The sequence below is a fragment of the Aotus nancymaae genome, unplaced genomic scaffold (assembly GCF_030222135.1).
Source record: "Aotus nancymaae isolate 86718 unplaced genomic scaffold, 86718_ANA_hifiasm-v0.15.2.pri h1tg000018l, whole genome shotgun sequence".
In the NCBI taxonomy this organism is placed as follows: Eukaryota; Metazoa; Chordata; class Mammalia; order Primates; family Aotidae; genus Aotus; species Aotus nancymaae.
In genome coordinates this window covers 1407842-1434295 of record NW_026988430.1, presented here as the reverse complement: position 1 = coordinate 1434295, position 26454 = coordinate 1407842, and the positions used below count along the sequence as shown (strand labels likewise).

The following is a 26454-nucleotide window of genomic DNA, read 5'->3' as shown; positions in this document are numbered from 1 at the left end:
CTCCTGAGTAGCTGGGATTAAAGGCATGCGCCACCATGCCCAGCTAATTTTTGTATTTTTAGTAGAGACGGAGTTTCACCATGTTGACCAGGATGTCTCGATCTCTTGATCTCGTGATCCACCCGCCTCGGCCTCCCAAAGTGCTGGGATTACAGGTGTGAGCCACCGCGCCCGGCGAGTTTCGCTCTTGTTACCCAGGCTGGAGTGCAATGGCGCGATCTTGGCTCACCGCAACCTCCGCCTCCTGGGTTCAAGCAATTCTCCTGCCTCAGCCTCCCTAGTAGCTGGGACTACAGGCGTGCACCACCATGCCCAGCTAATTTTTGTATTTTTAGTAGAGACGGGGTTTCATCATGTTGGTCAGGCTGGTCTTGAACCCCCACCTCAGGTGATCCGCTTGCCTCAGCCTCCCAAAGTGAGAGGATTACAGACGTGAACCACTGCACCCGGCCATTTATTTTTTTATTTATTTTTGAGACTGAGTCTCACTTTGTTGCCTAGGTCGGAGTGCAGTGGTGCGATCTCTGCTTATTGCAACCTCCGCCTCTCGGGTTTTAGCAATTCTCCTGCCTTAGCGTCCATAGTAGCTGGGACTACAAGCGCCTGCCACCACACCCGGCTAATTTTAGTGTTTTTAGTGGAGACGGGGTTTCACTATGTTAGACGGACTGGTCTCGAACTCCTGACCTCAGGTGATCTGCCTGCCTTGATTTCCCAAAGTTCTGGGATTATAGGTGTGAACCACTGTGCCCAGCCATTTAGTTATTTTTAATTAATTAATTATTATGATTTTTGTGGGGACAGAATCTTGCTGCCTCCCAGGCTGGAGTATAGTGGTGAAGTCATGCCTCACTGCAGCCTTACGTTCCTGGGTTCAAGCGAGCCTCCTGCTTCAGCCTCCCAGGTTGCTGAGGCTACAGGCACATACTACCACACCTGGCTGATTTTGAAATGTTTTGTAGAGACAGGGGTCTGACTACATTACCCAGGCTGGCATAATTATTTTAAGATTCATTCCTGTTGTTGCAAACCACTGGGTTTGTCCATTTATTTATTTAGAGACAGAGTCTCACTCTGTTGCCCAGGCTGGAGCGCAATGGCATGATCTCGGCTCACTGCAACCTCTGCCTCTCGGGTTCAAGCAATTCTCCTGCCTCAGCCTCCCCCATAGCTGGGATTATAGGTGCCCACGACCATGCCAGGCTAATTTTTGTATTTTTAGTAGAGACAGGGTTTCGCCATGTTAGCCAGGCTGGTCTTGAATTCCTGACCTCAGGTGATCTGCCTGCCTAGGCCTCCCAAACTGCTGAGATTGCAGGTGTGAGCCACTGCGCCTGGCCGCAGCTGCTGCTTAAAACCTGTCACCAACCAGCTGCATTGGAACCACCTGGGGACACCTGTTAATATGTAGCTTTCTGGACCCAAGCCTGTCTTCTTGCAGGTGAGGTCCCAAGAAGGGAAGTGACTTCTTCAGGGAGTCAGGGCTCATCTTGGACAGGAACTCAAGTCCTCTGATTCCAAAGTAGGAAGAAAAGTAGGGGGAATGAGGAGCAGGAAGTGTGTCCAGCTCTGACTCTCTGATTCCCATGTATTTTTCCTTTGGCTTCAAATATTAAGAGACAGACCCAGTACTTTGGAACAAGGTGGCTTCCTGCCGAGGCTGGGTCTTATGTGTAATCTGAGGGCTCAGATTGCTGTGGCCGGCATCTCAGGTCTCCCAGCCGCCTGCACAGACATCCTCTGTTAAAGAAGGAGACCTGGACCAGGCGCAGTGACCCACGCCTGTAATCCCAGCACTTTGGGAGGCCGAGGCAGGTGGATCATGACATCAGAAGTTCGAGACCATCCTGGCCAACATGGTGAACCCCCGTCTCTACTAAAAATACGAGAATTAGCTGGGTGTGGTGGCGCACGCCTGTAGTCCAGCTACTGGGGAGGCTGAGGCAGGAGAATCACTTGAACCTGGGAGTCGGACTTTGCAGTGAGCCAAAATTGTGTCACCGCACTACAGCCTGGGCGACGGAGTGAGACTGTCTTTAAAAAAAAAAAAAAAGATAACATTTGATGGCATGTAAGGGGATAATATAAAATGGCATTGTTGAAACGAGGGTGCAGTGCCCATCCCCTGAGGGACAGGGTCATTTCTCTGGCCCGGAGCAGGTGCCCATAGGCAAAGCTGCATCTGCCTGGACTGGAGGAACCTGCCCCGCCCCTGCTAGCTTCTGCCGTGTCAGCTCCCCAGGCCTTGGCAGCTTCTCCTGCCTCCGCCCACTGAGGCCCTAAGCTGGCCCAGGGGCAGAGCTGAAGCCTGGCCTGTCTCTGGCTTCCTCCTTACTCTATCAGGCTCTGCCTAGTTTACCTGTCTGCCTGGACTCTCCTACCCACTTCCTGTGCCCGTTCAAAGGAGGCAGCTCTTGTACCAGGCTGGAGCCAGGATCCTGCCTACCAGCCCCTTTCCTGAGCCAGGTCTCCTTTTTTTTTTTTTTTTTGAAATGGAGTCTCGCTCTCTTGCCAGGCTGGAGTGCACTGGTGCCATCTTGGCTCATTGCAGCCTCCGCCTCCCAGGTTCAAGCGATTCTCCTGCCTCAGCCTCCTGAGTAGCTGGGACTACAGGTGCGCACTACCAAGCTAAGCTTATTTTTTTGTATTTTTAGTAAAGATGGGGTTTCGCCTTGTTGGCCAGGCTGGTCTCGAACTCCTGACCTCATGAGCTGCCAGCCTTGGCCTCCCAAAGTGCTGGGATTACGGGCATGAGCCACGGTGTCCCGCACATAATTTATTTAACCAGCCGCCATGTAGTTCCAAACTTTAGCTCTGAAAGCCATGCTGCAGTGAATGTGCTGGTGCTTACGATATATGTCTGGGGTTTTGCGTACGCGTAGTGTACATTCCTGAAAGTGGGATTACTGGAACAAAGAGCGTGTGTATTTCATTTTTTGATAGATATTACCAGTTTGCCCCCCAAAGGGGTTGTACCAATTAACTTTCCCACCAACAATGTGTGGTAGGGCCTGTTTCAGGCACCTTCACCTCCAGCCTGGGCAACGTGGTGAAACCCCATCTGTACAAAAAACAAAAATGAGCTGAGTGTGATGGACCTCAACCTGGGAGGCTGAGGTAGGAGGATCGCTGGAGCATAGGAAGTCAGGCTGCGGTGAGCCATGATGGCGCCGCTGCACTCTAGCCTGGGGACAGAGAGAGACCCTGTCTCAAGCAAACAAACAAAAAACAAAGGACACCTTCACTAACTTGAGTTATTTTGTTTTGTTTGTTTTGCCAATCTGATAAGTGGAATGTTCTTTCTCACAGTTTTTTTTTTTTTTTTTTTTGAGACGGAGTTTCGCTCTTGATACCCAGGCTGGAGTGCAATGGCGCGATCTCGGCTCACCGCAACCTCCGCCTCCTGGGTTCAGGCAATTCTCCTGCCTCAGCCTCCTGAGTAGCTGGGATTACAGGCACGCGCTACCGTGCCCAGCTAATTTTTTGTATTAGTAGAGACGGGGTTTCACCATGTCGACCAGGATGGTCTCGATCTCTTGACCTCGTGATCCACCCGCCTCGGCCTCCCAAAGTGCTGGGATTACAGGCTTGAGCCACCGCGCCCGGCCCTTTCTCACAGTTTTAACGTACATTTTAAAAACATCCCCTGCCGGGCGAGGTGGCTCAGGCCTATAATCCCAGTACTTTGGGAGGCCGAGGCGGGCAGATCATCTGAGGCCAGGAGTTTGAGACAAGCCTGGCCAACATGGTGAAACCGTGTCTCTACTAAAAATACAAGAATTAGCTGGGTGTGGTGGTGGGCACCTGTAATCCCAGCTACTCAGTAGTCTGAGGAAGCAGAATCACTTGAGCCTGAGAGGCAGAGGTTGCAGTGAGCCGAGATGGCACCACTGCACTCCAGCCTGTGTGACAGAGCGACACTGTCTCAAAATAAAATAAAATAGGCCCGTCACATTGGCTCACGCCTGTAATCCCAGTACTTTGGAAGGCTGAGGTGGGCAGATCACCTGAGATCGGGAGTTCGAGACCAGCCTGATCAATATGATGAAACCCCGTTTCTGCTAGAAATATGAAAATTAGCTGGGTGTGGTGGCACATGCCTGTAGTCCCAGCTACTTGGGAGGTGAGACAGAAGAATCGCTTGAACCTGGGAGGCAGAGGTTGCAGTGAGCCGAGATCACACCACTGCACTCCAGCCTGGGCAACAAGAGCGAAACAACCTCTCAAAATAAATAAATAAAATAAAATAAAAAATAAGACTGGGCGTGGTGGCTCACGCCTGTAATCCTAGCACTTTGGGAATCTGAGACTGGCAGATCACCTGAGGTCAGGAGTTCAATACTAGCCTGGCCAACATAGTGAAACTCTGTCTCTATATAACAAAAAATAATAGAGGCCAGGTGTAGTGGCTCACACCTGTAATCCAAGCACTTTGGAGGCCAAGGTGGGTGGATCACCTGAGGTCGGAAGTTCAAGACCAGCCTGACCAACATGGTGAAACCCCGTCTTTAAAGAAAAAAAATTTTTTAAATTTAATTTTACAATTTAAAAAATAAAAAAAGAAATTAAATAATTGAAATTGAAAAAATAGTAAAGGATTAAAAATAATAATAAAATTTTACAAATAAATAATAAAACATCCCCCCTGCCCCTTAATATACATTTTTCATAGATTGGCTGGGTGTGGTGGCTCACGCCTATAATCCCATCACTTTGGAAGGCCAAGGCAGGTGGATCACTTGAGGTCAGTTTGAAACCAGCGTGACCAACATGGTGAAGCCCCATCTTTACTAAAAACACAAAATTAGCCAGGAGTGGTGGTGAATCCCTGTAATCCCAGCTACTCAGGAGGCTGAGGCAGGAGAATTGCTTGAACCCAGGAGGCGAAGGTTGCTGTGAACCGAGATTGTGCCACTGTATTCCAGCCTGGGCAACAAAAGCAAAACTCCGTCTCAAAGAAAAAGACTGAGCCTCTATGAAAGAAACCCAGAGGCCAGTCTGTAAGTGGAGTGGGCTCCGGCCTGGCCCCAGGCTGAGTCACTGTCCCTCTCCTCCTCACTCTGCAGATGAGATGGCCTGGCAGCCTGGACCCTCGGCCCTCCCAGGAGCTGTCTCCCTCACCCCCCTCACCTGGGATGAGGAGCAGTTTATCTGGGGAGACTGGAAGAGGCGTGCTTTACTCAGACACCCTGGTTTGTCCTGCTTTTCTCTCCCTGAGGGCTGGGACTTGGCCTCTGAGGCTGAGTGGGCAGATTTGTGCAGGGCAATGGCAGGATGAGACCTGATTTTATTGGAACTGGGCTGGAAAGGGGGGGGAGTGGGGAGGAGGCTGCAGCAGGTCGGGAGAGTGAGAATGAGCAAGCCGAGCAGTGGGAGGGACCCAGAGATCTCAGAGGTGGCCCCAATGGGGCCGATGGACTGAGGGAGAAGAGGGGGAGAAGCAGACAGGCGACTCCCGGGAGAGGGGGGTAATTTCAGGGGGACGGTGGGTGAGTTGGAGGTTGTCTGTGGGATGGAGCAAGGACGTGAAGAAATGTTTCTTGGATGAATGTCCTCCCAGAGGCTAAAGGAATGGAGTAGTCACATGCCCAACCCCGGGATGTGAATGTGGCCAGTCCGGCCACAGCAGGTTAAACTACCTCTGGGGTGTGTCCTCTCCTGGCTTTCCGCAGTCTGGTTCCTTGGAGGCTAATGAACACAGGTGTCCCACTTGGTGGCGCTCCTTCCGCCGCTGTCTTTTGGCTCAGGGATGGGTGCGTTGGGAAGTGTGGGCCTGACAGATGGAGGGCGTGGTATGGAGGCTGGAGGCTGGAGCGCTGGGGCCAGTGGAGCCCAGCCCTCATCCAGGCTTCCAGAGTGTGTTTGCTGCTTGGCCTACGATCAGCAGGTAGGGAACCAGACCAGGAGGTGTTCTAGATCCGTGCCTTGGTGTTCTAGATCCTTCTCCTCCTTTGGCTCATGTTTCTTTTTTCTTTTTCTTTTTTTTTGAGACAGTCTCACTCTGTCACCCGGGCTGGAGTGCAGCGGCATGATCTCGGCTCACTGCAACCTCCACCCCCCGGGTTCAAGGCATTCTCCTGCCTCAGCCTCCCTGGCCTACGTTTCTTCCGGTGGCTCTTGCCCAATCCCAAATGAAGACTTCTCAAAGGGGCAGCAAGAACTTCCATTCTAAGCACTTTAACCTCTTTTCTTAGGATTGCCAGATAAAATACAGAACACTCAATTACCAGCCTGGGCAACATGGCAAAACCCATCTCTACCAAAAAAAAAAAAAAAAAAAAAAAAAAAAATTAGCCAGGCATGGTGGCTTGTACCTGTAGTCCTATCTGCTTGGGAGGCCAAGGTGTGTGGATCACTTGATCCCAGGAGGTTGAGGCTTCAGTGAACCATGATTATGCCACTGCACTCCAGCCTGGGCCACAGGGTGAGACACTGTCTCAAAAAAAAAAAAAGGACACAGTTAAATTTGAATTTCAGATAATAAATTATTATTATTATTTATTATTTGAGATGGAGTTTCACTCTTGTTGCCCAGGCTGGATTGCAATGGCACAATCTCAGTTCACTGCAACCTCTGCCACCCGGGTTCAAGTGATTCTCCTTTCTCAGCCTCCCGAGTAGCTGGGATCACAGGTGCATGCCACCATGCTCAGCTAATTTTTGTATTTTTAGTAGAGACAGGGTTTCATCATATTGGTCAGGCTGGTCTTGAATTCCTAGCCTCAGGTGACCCACCTATCTCAGCTTTCCAAAGTGCTGGGATTACAGGTGTGAACCACCGTGCCCGGCTTATTATTATTATTATTATTAGAGACAGAGTCTCACTCTGTTGCCCAGGCTAGAGTGCAGTGGCGTGATATTGGTTCACTGCAACCTCTGCCTCAGGTGTTCTGCCTGCCTTGGGCTCCCGAAGTGCCGGGATTACAGGCGTGAACCATCACGCCTGGCTGATTTTTCAGTATAAGTATATTCCAAATACTGCATGGGATATAATTATACAAAAAAATTTAGCTGCTTATTTGAAATTCAAATGTAACCGTGTGTATGTAGTTTTATTTGTGGAATCTGGCAGCCTTGCCAGTTCCTCCGTCATGGTTCCAGACAGCCACTGCCACCTGGTCCTGGTCCTTTGGAGCACTGTTACAATTGTCACTCTAAGGGGCACCGGGGACTCTCCTCCATCATGGTCACCATGGCAGCTCTTGAATGAGGGTGTTCACTTCTCTTTCACAAATGAGAAAACGGAGATTCCCAGAAGACAAGCGACTTGCATGAGGGTAAACGGTAACCAAGGCGCAGGGGAACATCCAGCCTTTGCCAGTCTGACTCCAAAGTTCAAGTGTATAGATGCACACCCCAGGTAGCTTGGCAAACCACCCACTTTTCCAGCAGGAAGGCCTTCACCCTGCCGTTCACACAGGAGGAACAAGGCAAACAGCGTGCAGACCCCCAGGCACAGGAAGGACAAGATTCAGTGCTAGAATATTCGAAGTGATTTTGAAACCAAGCCCCTCTTAGTAATAACAATCTCAGCCTCGGTCATGCGTAACTTTGCATAACCGTTAACAAAAGGTATCCCCAGCTGTTAATTAGAATGACAAAGAAGGCAGATGGAGGTGGAGGGTCGGTGGCTCACGCCTGTATTCCCAGCACTCTGAGAGACTGAGGCAGTTGGCTCACCTGAGGTCAGGAGTTAGAGACCAGCCTGGCCAACCTGGTGAAAACCCATTTCTACTAAAAATACAAAAAATTAGCTGGGTGTGGTGGCGCTCGCCTGTAATCTCAGCTACTCGGGAGGCTGAGGCAGGAAAATCGCTGTAATCCGGGAGGTGGAGGTTGCAGGGAGCTGAGATCGTGCCACTGCACTCCAGCCTGGGCAGCAAGAGCGAGACGCCATCTCAAAAACAACAGCAACAAAACAGAAACAAACAAAGAAGGCAGATGGGAGAGAGAACGAGGCCTGTAGGATTTCTCGGCAGACCCTGGGACATTTCCTGTGCTCCCGCCCGGACTTGGCGGGGGTGGGTGGGTGCTGGGCAGACCCTTCTGGGCCAACTTCCAGGAGCTTCTAGATGAGGGTCCCGCACCACCGGCTCTGAAAGCGGGTCTGGGCTCGGTCCCAGTGGTCGATTCCAGCTCTGCCTGCCGGCCCCCAGTGGGTGCGAACATGCACGATTTACAGTTCCTGACACCGCCTGCCTGACTGGATTCCAGTGTCAGTGAGAGAAGTGTCATTCTCAGCGAGTGTCTGAAAGACTCGGATCCTCTGAGGGAGGGAGCTGGGAGCCCAGGCCCTCAAGGTGGGTTTGGGGTAAGCTGGAGGGGAGGGGCTTGGGACACCTGCGTGTGGGGGGAGTCCGGGGTGAGTAGGACGTTGGAGAAAATGTGATCAGGATGAGACTTACGTAAATCAAATCTCATTTGGTTGTGGATGTTTTACCTCTGTTTTGATCTGCTGTTGGAAGAGACTGCTGAATGCTTCAGTCTCTGAGTTTTTCTTCCCCTTTTTACGTGCCATGTGTGGCAAGGGGTGGGTGGGGTGGGGTGCCCTTTAGGTCACCAGTTTTTTGTGTGTTTTTTGTTTTTTTGAGACAGACTGTCACTCTGTTGCCCAGGCTGGAGTGCAGTGGCGTAATCTTGGCTCACTGCAACCTCGGCCTCCCAGATTCAAGCGATTCTCGTGCCTCAGTCTCCTGAGTAGCTGGGATTACAGGCGCCCGCCACCACGCCCAGCTAATTTTTGAATTTGTAGTAGAGACGAAGTTTCACCTTGTTGGCCAGGATGGCCTTGAACTCCTGACCTCAAGTGATCCACCCACCTTGGCCTCCCAAAGTGCTGGGATTACAGGCGTGAACCACTGCACTGGGCCTTAGACCACCAGGGTTTCAGGACTGCAGTGAAGGAATGGTGGGGAATCTTTCAGAAAGATTGAAAAAAAAAAAAATGATGTGGCTGTGGATATGCCTCCCCACCCCCACCCTCTAGTTTCTTTATTGAAAACTTTAGTATTTTTTTTTTTTTCTTACCCAGTTTCCTTTTGTGAGTGGCTCTCACTAAAAGTGTAGTCTGGCTGGGCAGGTGGCTCACGCCTGTGATCCCAGCACTTTGGGAGGCCAAGGTGGGCAGATCACCTGAGGTCAGGAGTTCAAGACCAGCCTGACCAAGATGGTGAAACCCCATCTCTACTAACAATACAAAAATTACCTGGGCATGGTGGTGGGCACTTGTAATCCCATCTACTTCGGAGGCTGAGGCAGGAGAATCACTTGAACCTGGGAGGCGGAGGTTGCAGTGAGCCAAGATCGAGCCACTGCACTCCAGCCTGGGCGACAAGAGTGAAACTTCATCTCAAAAAAAGAAAAGACGGGCCAGGCGTGGTGGCTCACGCCTGTAATCCCAGCACTTTGGGAGGCCGAGGCAGGTGGATCATGAGGTCAAGAGGTCGAGACCATCCTGGTCAACATGGTGAAACCCCGTCTCTACTAAAAATACAAAAATTAGCTGGGCATGGTGGTGCTTCCCTGTAATCCCAGCTACTCAGGAGGCTGAGGCAGGAGAATTGCCTGAACCCAGGAGGCAGAGGTTGCGGTGAGCCGAGATCACGCCATTGCACTCCAGCCTGGGTAACAAGCGAAACTCTGTCTCAAAAAAAAAGACATGGGCAGCATGCATCACCCACGTCCCTCCAGTGCCTCTGCCTGTGTCTTCTCCATCTCTCAGGATGGGCACACCAGCCGTTGCAGGACCGGCGGCTGATACGGAGTGTTCTTTTGGCTTCAGTTATCACACATACACTTGGCCTCCTGGGTCAGGCTAATGGCCCACTTAGCCACATCTGGTGCCTGCTGTCTCCCCACTGTCCTGGCGTCGGGGCATGGCAGTGGGCTCTTGCTTTGGGAGTCCCTTCTTTGCTCCCCGACTCTTCCCTCTGGTTCCTCATAGCGTGACTGGGAAGACTCTCCTGGTCTTGAAAGGAGCCCAAGCCCCATCCCATTTGACAGGTCCCTCTCTCCCATGCTGACAGCAGCAGGTATGGCTAGTGGAGGGGAGTGCTTGGCCCCAAGGATGTCCCCAACCAACTGGTGTCCCTGTTACCACGTGGGGCTCACAGCTCCCTTCCTTCCTTTCTTCCACCTTCCCTTATCCCTGCACTAGGTTGGATGGTGATGCCTTTGTGGTACAGGAAGGAAGGTGGGCAGGGTGGGGAGGAAGGCTTAGTCCCCTGCCCCCTCTTCACAGGAGTCCCAGCCCACCTTGCCCTCAGCCTGGCATCAGAAGACCAACTGCAATGATGGAGATACCTTTGATCCAGGTGAGGTCTAGGTGAGGCCCAGGTTCCCTGAGGCAGCCACCTAAGGCAGGCTAGGGCACTCACCCAATCCTATCTGCTTCTACTCTAGGCCTCAGTTTCCGCAAGGAGCTAGCTCACCCACTCCCACCTCTCCTGCTCTTCCCCGTGCTACCATCGATCACTTTTCTGCCTGAGCTCTGTCTCCTGTCAGGTCAGTGGGGCCATTAGATTCTCACAGTAGCGTAAACTGTATTGTGAACTGTGCAAGCAAGGAATCTAGGCTGTGTGCTTCTTCTGAGAATCTAATGCCTGATGATCGTCACTGTCTCCCATCACCCCCAGATGGGACCATCTAGATGGATGAAAACAAACTCAGTGCTCCCACCGTTTCTACATGATAGTGAGTTGTATAATTATTTCATTAAATATGACAACGCCATAATAATAGAATTAAAGTACACAAGAAATGTAATGCACTTGCATCATCCTGAAAACCCACCACCACCCATCACCCATCCGTGGAAATATATGTCTTCCCCAAACAAAATACGCCTTCCGCAAAACAGAGACTGTTGCCAAAAAGGCTGGGACTGCTGCTCTGGAGTCTGCAAATGTCGTCCTGTGTGGGAAAAGGGTCTTCGCTGATGCATTAAGTCAGGGGCGTTGAGATGGAGAGCTTATCCTGGATCACCAAGGGGAACCTAAATGTAATCACCAGTGCCCCACAAGAGAGAGGCAGAGGGAGATTTGAGAAGACAGAAGGGGAGAAGGCGTGTGAAGCTGTGAAGATGGAGCGAGCTTGGAGTGAAGCAGCCACAAGCCGAGGAATGCCAGCAGCCAGCAGCGGGCAGAGGCAAGGAAGGGGTTCTCCCAAAGAGCCTCAAGGGAGCATGACCCTCTGACACTTGCATTTCAGTCCTGTGATACTCAGGAGAGAAAACATTTAAGAGAATACATTTACGTTGCTCTAAGACACCAAGTTTGGGTTACTTTGTTATTTTTATTCTTTTTTTTTTTTTTATAAAGACGAGGTTTCACCATGTTGGTCAAGCTGGTCTTGAACTCCCGACCTCAGGTGATCCACCTGCCTTGGCCTCCAAAGCGCTTGGATTACAGGTGTGAGCCACCACGCCTGGCCTATTCTTTCTTTCTTTATTTTTTTTGAGACAGGGTCTCCCTCTGTTGCCCAGGCTGGAGTGCAGCGGCGAGATCTCAGCTCATTGCAACCTTTGCCTCTCGGGTTCAAGCAATTCTCCTGCCTCAGCCTCTGAGTAGCTGGGACTACAGGAGCGTGCCACCATGCCCAGTTAATTTTTTAAATTACTATTGTTAATAGAGACAGGGTTTCACCATGTTGGCCAGGATGGTCTTGATCTTCTGACCTTGTGATCCACCCACCTCAGCCTCCCAAAGTGCCAGGATTGCAGGCATGAACCACCGCACCCAGCCAGGGGGATAGTTTGTTATATCAGCCACAGTACTAGAACACACAGGTGCATATATATACATAAAAATTCATTGAGCCGGGCGTGGTGGCTCACACCTGTAATCCCAGCACTTTGAAGGGCCGAGGCAGGCGGATCACCTGAGGTCAGGAGTTTGAGACCAGTCTGGCCAACACAGTGAAACCCCATCTCTACTGAAAATGCATAAATTAGCCAGGTGTAGTGGCAGGTGTCTGTAACCCAGCTTCTCAGGAGGCTGAGGCAGGAGAATCGCTTGAAACTGGGAGGTGGAGGTTGCAGTGAGCAGAGATTGTGCCATTAAAACAACAACAACAAAAAAAAAACCCAGCGCATGTTCTTCACATGTACCCCAAAACCTAAAATACAAAAAAAAAAACCCAGCTTATTAGGATGGGTTTAGCTTCCAGAGGCCCAAGTCCCTGCAGCACTGGTATTGGTGTGGGCCTCTTCCTCGGGCCACAACCAGGTCATCAAAACTGGGGGCATCAGGGCCATTGGGATAGAGGGATACAGTTCCCCAGAACCCTAATCTCCTGTCCACCTGTTGCTCTTAGGATCCCATGTGCTTTTCCAGCTGGACCCTGTGAAGAGCGTAAGTCCTCAGGAGAGGCCCTCTTTGTTTTTTATTGTTTTTATTTTATTTATTTATTTATTTATTTATTTATTTTTGAGACGGAGTTTCACTCTTGTTATCCAGGCTGAAGTGCAATGGCGCGATCTCGGCTCACCGCAACCTCCGCCTCCTGGGTTCAGGCAATTCTCCTGCCTCAGCCTCCTGAGTAGCTGGGATTACAGGCACGCGCCACTATGCCCAGCTAATTTTTTGTATTTTTAGTAGAGACGGGGTTTCACCATGTTGACCAGGATGGTCTCGATCTCTTGACCTCGTGATCCACCCGCCTCGGCCTCCCAAAGTGCTGGGATTACAGGCGTGAGCCACCACGCCTGGCCATTATTTATTTATTTTTTAAAGACGGGGTTTCACCATGTTGGTCAAGCTGGTCTTGAACTCCTGACCTCAGGTGATCCGCCTGCCTTGGCCTCCAAAGTGCTTGGATTACAGACGTGAACCACCACGCCCGGCCTTGTTTTTATTTTTCACTTTAAATTATTTATTTATTTTGAGAGGTAGTCTCACTCTGTCGCCCAGGCTCGAGTGCAGTGGCGCGATCTCGGCTCACTGCAACCTTTGCCTCCCGGGTTCCAGCAATTCTCCTGCTTCAGCCTCACGAGTAGCTGGGATTACAGGCGCACACCATCACACCCAGCTAATTTTTTTGTATTTTTAGTAGAGACGGGATTTCACCATGTTGGTCAGGTTGATCTCAAACTCCTGACCTCGTGATCCACCTGCCTCAGCCTCCCCAGGTACTGGGATGACAGGTGTGAGCCCCCACGCCCTGCCAGGAGAGGCTGTCTTAGATCATGTTCCCCTCAGGATCTTACAGAAATGAAGAGGAAGTGTGCCGAGGGCTCTGCACCGTGTTAGAGCTGCCATGAGTGTGGGTAATTTTTTTCTTTTTTTGAGACGGAGTCTTGCTCTATTGCCCAGGCTGGAGTGCGGTGGTGCAATCTCGGCTCACTGCAACCTCCACCTTCCGGGTTCAAGTGATTCTTCTGCCTCAGCCTTTTCAGTAGCTGGGATTACAGGTGCCCGCCACCTCGCCTGACTAATTTTTGTTTTTTTAGTAGAGATGGCATTTGACCACATTGGCCAGGTTGGTCTCGAACTCCTGACCTCAGGTGATCCGCCCGCCTCAGCCTCCCAAAGTGCTGGGATTACAGGCATGAGTCACTGCACCCGGCTGAGTGTGGGTGATTTTGAGGAGCAGAGGTGGGAAGAGTGAGTGACAAGGCAGCCCTGCCAGTACCTTGGGACAAGGCTCTGGAAGCCTCAGGCTTGTTGAGAGGCGCCTCCCGGCTGAGCTCTGCACTCTGCTGTGTTTCTGCAGTTTCCATGGTTTTTTTTTTTTTGTTTTTGTTTTCTTTTGAGATGGAGTCTCCCTCTGTCACCCAGGCTGGCCTGCAGTCTGGGCCTTGGCTCACTGCAACGTCTGCCTCCTGGGTTCAAGTGATGATCCTGCCTTAGCAGGGATTACAGGTGCCTGTCACCACGTCCAGCTATTTTTTTTTTTTTTTTTTTTTTGTATTTGTAGTAGAGACAGGGTTTCACCATGTTAGCCAGACTGGTCATGAACTCTGGACCTCAGGTGATCTGCCCGCCTCGGCCTCACAAAGTCCTGGGATTACGTTCGTGAGCCGCCCTGCCCAGCTGTTTCTGCAGTTTTCTTACTGGTCAGACCGGCTTTGCCTCTTCCGGGGTGAACCCCTCAGGTCTTCAGAGATTAACTCCTCAGAGGGCTCAGAGTAAGATTATACACCAATTGCCCAGCCTTCGTTGGCTTTTCTTCCTTCCCTGCCTCAGTTTCCCCTCTGCCCCACTTCTGTTTCCTTGGATCACCTCCCAAATCAATTGCCCACAACCAAGTCCCTGTTTCAGGGTGTACTTTGGAGAAATCCACACTAAGTCTAAGTCTCAGACGCTGGGGAGTCCCTGCTTCTGTGTCCACTCCTGAACCCAGGACCTGGGGTCAGTTCCCCTCTGCCCTGCCCACATGAACTAGGGTCAAGCCTCCAAGATCCCCGCTGACTCCAGGTTTCGCCCTACACAGATGTCCCAAGGGCCCTCCAAATATAACATCTCTTGGCCGGGCGCGGTGGCTGACGTCTGTAATCCCAGCACTTTAGGAGGTCGAGGCAGGTAGATCATCTGAGGTCAGGAGTTTTAGACCAGCCTGGCCAACATGATAAAACCCCGTCTCTGGCTGGGTGCGGTGGCTCACGCCTTAATCCCAGCACTTTGGGAGGCCGAGGCGGGTGGATTACAAGGTCAAGAGATCAAGACCATCCTGGCCAACATGGTGAAACCCCGTCTCTACTAAAAAACACAAGAATTAGCTGGGCGTGGTGGCGCACACCTGTAGTCCCAGCTACTCGAGAGGCTGAGGCAGGAGAATTGCTTGATTGAACCCAGGAGGCGGAGGTTGCGGTGAGCCGAGATCACGCCATTGCACTCCAGCCTGGGTAACAAGAGCGAAACTCCGTCTCAAAAAAAAAAAAAAAAACCTGTTTCTACTAAAAATACAAAAAATTAGCCATGTGTGGTACCGTGTGCCTGTAGTTCTAGCTACTTGGGAGCCTGAAGCAGGAGAATCACTTGAACTTGGGAAGCAGAGCTTGCAGTGAACCAAGATTGTGCCATTGCACTCCAGCCTGGGTGACAGAGCTGAACAATGTCTCAAAAAAAAAAAAAAATATATATATATATGTAAATATATAAAAAACATCTCTTGAACCTAACTCACTGTTTTTCCGTTTAAACAGGTTTCTCTCCCAGACATCCTTCTTCTGCCCTCCCTCACGCCCAGGGGCACCCACCTGAGCCACATGCTCCTTCTCATTTCACTCAGGCTGTTCCTCCCTCTTACCTTCTCCAGGAAGGTGGGGACACTCTGGGCCTCCTAGTTTCTTGGTGAGGGCAGGGAGGGCTCTGCACCTCCCCCAGTCCTAAGGGGCTGTCAGGACAGGGTCAGCGCAGTGGAGGCAGCTCATCTGGGCTTGGGGAGTTGGGACGGGGGAGCTCACAGACCCCGCTCTGCAGTCCACACACAGGCTCACACAGCGGCCTAGACACACCGTGTGTATGTGCCTGTCTGCACGTACATGGGCGCCTGCATGCATGTACAGGCACACACACGAGGATGTGTGTGCACCACAGGCATACATGGTCACTCACAGGTACACACATTTCTAGCTGCACACAGATCCCCTGGCAGGACATTGCTCAGCCCGGCGATGGGTGCAGTGAGCTGTGCAGGGAGACTGGAGGAGAGAAAAGAGAGGGGAGGAGGGGGAGGGAGTCCAGTGGACAAGGTGGGTGGACAGGTTGGGTTGCACTTGCGGACCCAGGAGGTACACTAGCTTCCGTTCCCTTCCTGGGAACTCAGTGTCTCTCTGGGGTTCTGCCCATAAGCAGAGGCATTTGGGGTCAAGAAGATACATGCCATTCTTCTTGAGTGACGGGGTCAGCTGGTTGTCAGTGGACACTGGCGTAATGTAGACGCAGGTCCATCTGCTCGGGCCAGACCATGCCTCGGCCTCCCACAGCCTCTGTGCAGTGACCGTGCCTGCAGGCAGCCGGGTGGGTGGAGGGCCCTTCTTTGGTCTCCCATGTCCCTTCCTGAACCACTGCCTCCGCCTCCTGTGCTCCGTGCCCAGCCTCTGGCCTGACTCCTGCTGACAGCCTGCCCTTGGCCTTGGCTCCCTCCTTGACCATGATTCCCACCCACCTGAGAATTAGCTTGTATCCCACTAACCTTCGCCAGGCCCAGACCACGTCCCAGGAGCTGGTTTCTGGGTTTGTCTGGGACCTCTGGTGGGACCCAGGCTGGAAGAAGTTCCCATGCTTATGGGGGCAGAGTTAGGGAAGGGATTCAGAAGAGCTGAGGCAGAGAGAAGCCATTTATAAATAATAGCTCAGCACACACGGTGCACAGAATTAGAATATGAGGTTTTGTTTTGTTTTTTTGAGACAGAGTTTCACTCTTGTTGCCCAGGCTGGAGTGCAATGGCACCATCTTGGCTCACTGCAATCTCTGCCCCCCGGGTTCAAGCAATTCTCCTGCCTCAGCCTCCCTGGTAGCTGGGATTATAGGCTCCCACCACCATACCTGGCTAATTTTTTGTATTTTTAGTAGAGATGGGGTTTCACCATGTTGGCCAGGCTGGTCTCGGACTTCAGACCTCAGGTGATCCACCTGCCTCGGCCTCCTGAAGTGCTGGGATTACAGGTGTGAGCCACCATGCCCGGCTGTTTTTGGTTTTTGTTTTGAGACAGAGTTTCGCTCTGTCGCCCAGGTTGGAGTACAGTGGTGCAATCTTGGCTCACCAAAACCTCCGCCTCCCAGGTTCAAGCGATTCTCCTGCCTTAGTCTCCAGAGTAGCTGGGATTACAGGCACCCACTGGGCTATTTTTTAGTAGAGACAGGGTTTCGCCATGTTGGCCAGGCTGGTCTGGAACTCCTGACCTCAGGTGATCTGCTCGCCTTGGCCTCTCAAAGGGTTGGGATTACAGGAATGAGTCACCGCGTCCAGCCTTTCTTTTTGTTTGTTTTTTTGAAACAGGGTCTCTCTCTGTTGCTCAGGCTGAAGTGCAGTGGCGCCCTTCTGAGTAGCTGGGACCACACGCATGTGCCACCATGCCTGTCTAATTTTTGAATTTTTAATTTTTTCTTTTTGAGCCCGAGTCTCGCTCTGTCACTGAGGCTGGAGTGCAGTGGTGTGCTCTCTGCTCACTGCAACCTCCGCCTCCCGGGTTCAAGCAATTGTTTTGCCTCAGCTTCCTAAGTAGCTGGGACTAAAGGTGCAAGCCACCATGCCTGGCTAAATTTTGTATTTTTAGCAGAGATGGGTTTTACCATGTTGCTCAAGCTGATCGCTAACTCCTGACCTCGTGACCCACCCGCCTGGGCCTCCCAAAGTGCTGGGATTGCAGGCGTGAGCCACTGTGCCCCACTGAATTTTTAATTTTTAGAGACAGGGATCTCACTGTGTTGCCCAGGCTGGTCTTGAACTTCTGGGTTCAAGTGATGTTCCTGCCTCCACCTCCCAAAGTGATGGGATGACAGGAGTGAGACATCGTGCCTGGCTGGGTGTTTTCAAGCATTACATTTAAAAAAATCCCCACTTACAAGTCCATATTCCAGTTCAATCTCAAAAACAGCCCCTATGCTGGTGACTGTTACGCACGGCTGTTATCTCAACATTTTTGAAGGCCTAGTGGGTGGATCACTTGAGGCTGGGAGTTTGAGACTATCCTGGGCAACATAGCAAGATTTCCTCTCTATAAAACAATTTAAAAAAGAATTTAGCCAGGCGTGGTGGCACATACCTGTATTTTCAGCTACTTGGGAGGCTGAGGCAGGAGGATCGCTTGAGCCTATGAGTTTGAGGCTGCAGTGAGCTATGATTGCACCACTGTGCTCTGGATTAGGTGATAGAGTGAGATCCTGCCTCTATTAAAAAAAAAAAAAAGACTGGGCATGGTGGCTCATGCTTATAATCCTAGCACTTTGGGAGGCCGAGGTGGGTGGATCACCTGAGGTCAGGAGTTCAAGACCAGCCTGGCCATCATGGTGAAACCCCATTTTTAAAAAAAGAAAGAAAGAAAAAAAAAGTTAAGGCTGGGTGCAGTGGCTCATACCTGTGATCCAAGCACTCTGAGAGACTGAGGTGGGCAGCTCACCTGAGGTCAGGAGTTTGAGACCAGCCTGGCCAACATGGTGAAACGCCGTCTCTACTAAAAGTACAAAAATTAGCTGGGCTTGGTGGCACATGCCTGTAATCCCAGCTACTCGGGAGGCTGAGGCAGGAGAATCACTTGAACCTGGGAGGTGGAGGTTGCAGACAGACAAGATTGCAGATTTTTTTTTTTTTTTTTGAGACAGAGTCTTGCTCTGTCACCAGGCGCCAGGCTGGAGTGCAGTGGTGCAATCTTGGCTCACTACAATCCCTGCCTCCCAGGTTCAAGCAATTCTCCTGTTTGAACCTCCCGAGTAGCTGGGACTACAGGTGCATGCCACCACGCCCAGCTAATTTTTGTATTTTTTTTAGTAGAGACAGGGTTTCACCATGTTGGCCAGGATGGTGTTGATCTCCTGACCTCGTGATCCACCCGCCTCGGCCTCCCAAAGTGCTGGGATTACGGGTGTGAGCCACTGCACCCGGCTGAGATTGCAGAATTACACCCCAACCTGGGTGACAAGAGTGAAACTCTTGTCTCAAAAAAAAAAAAAAAAATTAAAAAACAAAACAAGGCTGGGTGCAGTGGCTCAGACCTGTAATCCCAGCACTTTGGGAGGCTGAGGAGGGCAGATCACAAGGTCAGAATTTTGAGACCAGCCTGGCCAATACGGTGAAACCCCATTTCTACTAAAAATGCAAAAATTAGCTGGGCGCGGTGGCACCCACCTAAGTAGTAGTCCCAGCTATGCGGGAGAATCACTTGAACCCGGGAGGCGGAGGTTGTAGTGAGCAGAGAGCACACCACTGCACTCCAGCCTGGCGACCGTGAGACACTGTCTCAAAAACAGAACAAAACAGAACAACGAAGCTCCACATTGGTTGTCTCCTACAACCTCCCGGACAAGCTCTCTTTCAGCTTCAGTTTCCTCAACTCTGAGCAGCTGTAGCTGTGTTTTCCTACCTGAAAGGCAGAGAACGCCAAGCCCAGCTGGAGGAGGAGGAGGAGGAGAGGCAGGAAGTGTCTGATCCCACTGCGAAGGCACAGCACCCAGAGCAATTCCCATCCTCTGTCCGGCAGATGTCTCTGGGAAAGAGCAGGTAGGGTTGGGGCGGAGGGGGCTCCTCCAGCTTTGAGAGCTGATAGGGTGCATGTCTTCTCAATTCTGTGTGTTTCATGATGCTGACAGTTCGGCTACGGTAGGAGGATTTACAGTATAGAAATTGGCAAACGCTGTAAGACCCCCTCTTCCCTCAGCGGGTCGCTGACATTTACCTGCGCTGCACTGGAAAACAACCGCCTTGTTTCCCAGACAGCTGCAGAAGCTCTCAGCCTGTGCATAGGCTCCAGGGGCCGGACAGAGCTGCTACAGGCAGGAGGAATGCAGGGCCGCCCATGGGTTAGGGAAGGAGGCGAACTGGGCGTGGACAGCAAACATCGCCAGATCTGTGGGTGGGCTGGGTTAAGTGGAACGGGGGCCTGCTCGCTTGACCTTGATGCATCTCTGCACCTGGGTGAGACTGTTCCGTTTGCCTGGAAACCCTTTATTTATTTATTTTATTTTATTGTATTTTTTGGGACAGAGTCTCTCTCTGTCACCCAGGCTGGAGTGCAGTGGTGTGATTTTGACTCAATGCAAACTCCACCTCCCAGGTTTAAGCGATTCTCCTGCCTCAGCCTCCTGAGTAGCTGGGATTACAGGTGCCTACCACCACACCTGGCTAATTTTTTTTTGAGACGGAGTTTCGCTCTTGTTACCCAGGCTGGAGTGCAATGGCGCGATCTCGGCTCACCGCAACCTCCGCCTCCTGGGTTCAGGAATTCTCCTGCCTCAGCCTCCCGAGTAGCTGGGATTACAGGCACGTGCCACCCTGCCCAGCTAATTTTTTTGTATTTTAGTAGAGACGGGGTTTCACCATGTTGACCAGGATGGTCTCGATCTCTTGACCTCGTGATCCACCCGCCTCGGCCTCCCAAAGTGCTGGGATTACAGGCTTGAGCCACCGTGCCCGGCCTAATTTTTAAAAAATTATTATTATTATTATTCTTTTTTTGAGATGGAGTTTCGCTGTTGTTACCCAGACTGGAGTGCAATGGCGCCATCTCAGCTCACCGCAACCTCCGCCTCCTGGGTTCAAACAATTCTCCTGCCTCAGTATCCTGAGTAGCTGGGATTACAGGCGCGCCCCACTGTGCCCAGCTAATTTTTGTATTTTTAGTAGAGACGGGGTTTCACCTTGTTGACCAGGATTGTCTCGATCTCTTGACCTCGTGATCCACCCGCCTCGGCCTCCCAAAGTGCTGGGATTATAGGCTTGAGCCACCGTGCCCGGCCTATTATTATTTTTCATAGAGACGGGGTTTCACCATGTTAGCCAGGATGGTCTTGATCTCCTGACCTGGTGATCTGCCCGCCTCGGCCTCCCAAAGTGCTGGGATTACAAGCGTGAGCCACCACGCCCGGCCACGCCTGGCTAATTTTTGTATTTTTAGTAGAAGAAGGGTTTCACAATGTTGCCCAGGCTGGTCTCGAACTCTTGACCTAAAATGATCCTCCCGCCTCAGCCTCCCAAAGTGCTGGAATTACAGGTGTGAGCCACCGTGCTGGCCGAAACCCTTTGTCTCCTCTGCCTAATCACAACCTGACCTTCAAGGTCCAGCTGGAATTCTCTCCTCTCTGGGAGACGCAGCAGGCAGTAGAGATGCTGTTTGCAGCCAGGCAAGGTCCAACCCTACCACTTACTAGTTGTGTGACTTTGGGTGACTTACCTGCGCCGAACCTTGGTTTCCTCTTTAACATGACGGTAATGATGTTTATGTGAACGCAGCATGAACACTCAGCAAGGCCACCTATGGGAACAGCTCACAGGGCTGGCACGGAGCTAACATTGACAAATGGCTGCCCCTTTCCCTCTGCCTGTGGATTGCAGGCACCACTGGTTAGCCTGAGTCACGGCAATTGCAAATGCACCAACTTGGCCAGATTGGCTGTCAGATTGGATTTTAAAAAAAATCTAGATTCATGCTGTTTATAAAAGACTCGCATAAAACAAGGATATGGAAGGTTGAATGTCAGTGGCTAGAAAATACTCACCAAGAGAAAGCTAGTGTATCTATATCCATATCAAACTAAATAGTATTTAAGACGAAAATAGTTGTGAGGGAAAACGAGAAGTTACAGCATGGTTGTAGGAACAGCCTGCTGAGACGCAGCAATCTCAGCTTGGTGCAGTGCACACGCCAGTAGTCCCAGCTACTCAGAAGACTGAGGCAGGATTGCGGGAGCCCAAGAGTTCAAGGTCAGCCTGGGCAACTAGGGAGACCTGGTCTCTCTCTGTCTCTTTCTCTCTCTCAAAAAAACAGTAAGGTGAAACAATTTTCAAGTTGTATTACCTAACAATATATGCTCAACACATGTAAAGCAAAAGACAACACACAGAAAAATGGGGGAAAATTTTTGCAAATCATGTAGCTCATAAGGGATGTGTATGTGGAATATATATATTTTAAAAATTGCTTGGCCAGGTACAGTGGCTCACTCCTGTAATCCCAGCAATTTGGGAGGCTGAGGTGGGTGGATCACCTGAGGTCAGGAGTTTGAGACCAGCCTGGTCAACATGGCGAAACCCCATCTCTACTAAAAGTACAAAAATTAGCCGGTGTGGTGCTTCACGCCTGTACTCCTAGCTACTCAGGAGGCTCAGGCAGGAGAATCACTTGAACCTGGGAGGTGGAGGTTGCAGTGAACTGAGATCATGCTGCTACACTCCAGCCTGGGTGACAGAGCAAGACTCTGTCTCTGAAAAAAAGGAAAATTCTCTTACAACTCAGCAATAAAAAACCAAATAACCCAATTTAAAAATGGCCAAAAGACTTGTAAAGACATTTCTTTCTGAAGAAGGTGTAACATCATAAATGATCAGGGAAATGCAAATCAAAATCACAGTGAGATACCAATTCTTACTCACTAGGATGACTAGAATTAAAAAAGAGAAATAATTTAAAAAATAGTTGCAAAGATTTGAAAAAATCAAAACCTCACGGCCGCTGGTGGGAATGAAACTGGTGCAGCCTCCTTGGAAAATAGTCTGGCAGTTCCTCGAGAAGTTAAATGTAGAATCGCCATTTGCTCCAGCAATTCCCCTTCTAGGGATATACCCAGTAAATTGAAAACATGTTCCACAAAAACTTTGACGTGAATATTTGTAGCAGCATTACTCATAATAGCAAAAGAAATGGAAGCAACTCATATGTCCAAACAAAGAATGGGTCAACGAAACATGGCCTATCCACACAATAGAATATTATTAGGTTGGCCGGGTGCGGTGGCTCACGCCTGTAATCTCAGCACTTTGGGAGGCCAAGGTGGATGGATCACCTGAGGTCAGGAGTTCAAGACCAGCCTGACCAACATGGTGAAACCCTGTCTCTACTAAAAATACAAAAATTAGCTGGGCATGGTGGCACATGCCTGTAATCCCAGCTACTTGGAAGGACGAGGCAGGAGAATCACTTGAACCAGGGAGGCGGAGGTTGCAGTGAGCCAAGATCGCACCACTACACTCCAGCCTGATGACAGAGCGAGACTCCATCTCAATATATATAAATATTATTAGGCCATGAAAAGGTATGAGTACTGACACATGCTGGAACATGGATGAACCTTGAAAACATCATGACAAGTGAAAGAAGCCACTTGTAAAAGGCCAGATACCGTATAATCCATTGCTATACAATGTCCAGAACAGGCAAATCCATAGAAACGGAAAGTTGTTGGCTGTTGTCAGGGGCGGGGAGGGAGGAAGAGTTGGGAAAACTAGACAGTGGCTGATGATGGGCACAGAGTGTTTTTTGAGGTGATGAAATTATTATTATTTTTTGAGATGGAGGCTCACTCTATCGTGCAGGCTGGAGGGCAGTGGCGTGATCTTGGCCCATTGCAGCCTCTGCTCCCGGGTTCAACAGATTGTCCTGGCTCAGCCACCTGAATAGCTGGGATTACAGGAGCCTGCCACCATGCCCTGCTAATTTTAGCATTTGTAGTAGAGACAGAGTTTCACCATGTTGATCAGGCTGGTCTCGAACTCCTGAACTCAAGTGATCCACCAGCCTTGGTGGGATTACAGGCATGAGGCTGTAAACTGCTGGGATTACAGGAGGAGCCACCGCACCCAGCCAAAAATATTTATTTGCTTGTTTGTTTTGAGATGGAGTTTTGCTCTTGTTTCCCAGGCTAGAGGGCAGTAGTGCAATCTTGGTTCACTGCAACCTCCGCCTCTTGGGTTCAAGCAATTCTCCTGCATAGCCTCCTGAGTAGCTGGGATTACAGGTGTGTGCCACCACACCCAGCTAATTTTGTAATTTTTTTTTTTTTTTTTTTTTTTTTTTTAGTAGAGACAGGGTTTCTCCATGTTGGTCAGGCTGGTCTTGAACTCCTGACCTCAGGTGATCTGCCTACCTCGGCCTCCCAAAGTGCTGGGATTACAGGAGTGAGCCACCATGCCCGGACTACTTTACCTATTTCGACCTTTGATGTGTGCAGTAAAATGCACTCTTGGTGGTTGTGCGACCCCCGGTTGTGGGACCCCCGACCCACGGAAGTAGACAGGCGCTCAACCGACACGAGGCAGGAAGCGTGGTGACCAGTACTGGCTTTATTGGGAGCTCCGGGCGACTCAAGCAAGCAGGGGAGAATCGCGCGTGCTTTCTTTGTTCGGTCTGTTTTATAGGGACCGAGAGCCTGGGGTAGCGGGAGAGCTGATCTGGCAAATAGGGATAGGCTAAAGAGAGTGGACTTGGTGAGTACTGGTTGGCCAGGTTGGTTGCTGGGCAGGAGACCTGCCGGGCAGAAATCGGGGAGTGGAGACGGATGGTGATTGGTTTAGTGAGTTGCTGGGCAAGAAAATGTTGGCCTTGAGCAGGGCCAGAGTAGAGTTTAAGATGTGAGTACCCTCCCTATGGGGAAGGGGGAGGGCCTTTGCCTTGGAAGTTCAGGTTCTTTCCACGTGGCGGGAAATGGAGCCAGAGAACCAAAAGACCTTCAACCAGACATTCCCGACTCCTTAAAAAGGGAAAAGGGCGACGGCTGTCTTCCTGGCTACTTCCTGCTGTCATGGGGCGACGTAGGGTTGGGCAGGAATTAGGATGTCTGGAGAGGCATGTAGCGGTACTCTGGTCGGTGAGTTGCAGGCTGGAGCATCATTTGGTGGATGGTTGTTTTGGTTAGGTCCTGGAATCGTTTTTGAAGGAACTGGAAGAGACAGGGCAAAAAAAACAGGATTAGGCAAAGGCCGAAAATAGGTCCAAGGAGGGGGAGAAGGTAAGGGAGAAGTCCATTAAATCCACTCCACAGAGGGTTGTCCTGGAGGGCCTTCCGTCGTCTGGCCAAGTCTTCCTGGAGAGTTTTAATTTTGTCTCTGACGATGCCCGACCGGTTGGCGTAAAAGCAACATTGTTCATTTAGGGCGAGGCACAGGCCTCCTTTTTCAGCCATGAGTAAGTCTAGGCCTCGGCGGTTTTGTAAGACCACTTCCGCAAGGGAATCAAGCTGGTCCTGGACAACTTGGATGGTGGATGAGAGTAGATCAACATCGTTAATTAATTGGCGAGAGAGTTGTTGATAGGATTGTAGGGAATAGCCTAACCCAGCGGTTCCCGTGGAGACTGCAGTCGTGATGCCAAGGGTGGCCAATAGAGGAATAAACTGGATTGCCCTTTTGTTTTTCCCTACTACCGAGTCAAAGCTGGGAAGGGGAACAGGATCATCCCCCGCGACGATGCTAGCATCGGGGAAAAGGGAGGCTACCATGCACATACCTGTCCAATTTTGGGGTAGATAGGAGTAAGCCATGTTGTTTCCGCAAACAAAACTCTGCCCTGGGGGAGCAAATAAAGCCGTAGTAGAAGTTTGGAAACTAGAGCAATTACAAGACTCTAAAACGGAACCGACATCCAGATCATAGGAGTTATTTTTTGGAGTTTTTTGGTAACATGTGACATTGACACAGGCACTCCCTATGGGTTGGACAGAAAAAGGAAGCCGAAGGGTCCCGTTTTGGCTGTGGTTGGCAGGAGCAGGCAGAGCTAAGGGCATAGGAGTTCCCAGAGGTAAGCATATCCAGCAACTGTTAACTAACGAAGAATTGCCATGTAAGAGGAAGTTGTGTACTGCTTTAAGAAGACTCTGGGTAGATCTGTCCAGATCTAGGTGGCGGGATTTGGGTAGAGATAAAGGATGATAGGATAAGGAGGGAAATAGTGCTGTGAGAGTTTCTTTAAGATGGTGGACTTTTATTTGGTCGTGTGGGCCTCCTCCATCGCTGACGCCGATGGTGGGTTTGGTGTTCCAGCAGACGGCCTGACTGGAGGGTTTCGGGCAACCAGCACTAAGATGTTTATAGGAGGGGCCTATTTGTGTGGTAAAGTGCCAGTCTCCCCCAGATGATCCTGTTCGCCCACGGATGACCCAAGCAGTGAAGTACGTGGTGCTACCCCTGAGACAGGTGGTATATTGGGTGTAACAACTACTGTGTATAGACTGATATATAGTGGAAGAGCAGTTGCAGGATGGTAGAGGGGACCCAGGTGGAACGGAGGTCAGGGTTGGATTTCGTAAGCACCTGTACCCTGGTTTTTGGTGTCCGCCGTACACGAGGTATGCCGTCATGGGTCCGCACTGGACAGTAGACAGGTATGTGTTAGGTTCAGAAGACACATAGCCCTCCCGGCAATTGCATGGTTCTCCATACACAGCCTGTAACACTTGCTTTTGGTCAAAGCCTGAATTAAACCCACCGTGGCTAGGCTCTGGTGAATTTAAGAGACAAAGGGCCAGTAGGAGTGGCCCTCCAGCTGGGAGGGGAGCCATGTAGAGCCTTTTTAACCCGAGAGAGGTGGATCCAGGACGGGACTTCAGCTATTCTTACGGCAGAGGGGGTGGTGAGGATGACCGTGTACGGGCCTTCCCACCTTGGAGTGAGAGGTTTTGGGGACAGGGATTTAACAAGGACTAAATCCCCGGGGAAGACCTTTTGAGTGCTGTCAGCTGTATGAGTTGGTTGAGGAAGAGAGGCGTTAGCGTGTTCGCGGAGAAGGCTCCGGAGGAGAGTGAAATAAGGGAGGTACTCTCTTAAGGGAGTAGAGTCAGGAGATGGTAGAGTTGAGAGCAGGAAGGGGCGACCGTACAGCAGTTCAAACGGGCTAAGCTGTGACGGGCCCCGAGGGGCCACTCTTAACCTAGTGAGGGCAATAGGAAGTAAGGTTACCCAAGATTGGCGAAGCTCTAGCATGAGCTTCGTTAGTTGTTCTTTAATGAGACCATTGGCCCGTTCCACTTTTCCAGAAGATTGTGGATGGTAAGCGGTGTGTAACTTCCACTTAATTCCTAGGGTGGTAG

At 50.8% G+C, this 26454-nt stretch overlaps 1 protein-coding gene across 1 annotated transcript in view; it reads right to left on the bottom strand.

Annotated features, from left to right (window-relative positions):
- UBE2G1 (ubiquitin conjugating enzyme E2 G1) overlaps window positions 1-20859 on the bottom strand; it is a 139256-nt gene extending 118397 nt beyond the window's left edge. The window contains exon 1 of the mRNA XM_064377997.1: window positions 20829-20859. Within this exon, the coding sequence (XP_064234067.1) occupies window positions 20829-20859 (31 nt within the window). The remainder of the gene's footprint in view (window positions 1-20828) is intronic.
- Between the last annotated feature and the right edge of the window lie 5595 nt (window positions 20860-26454).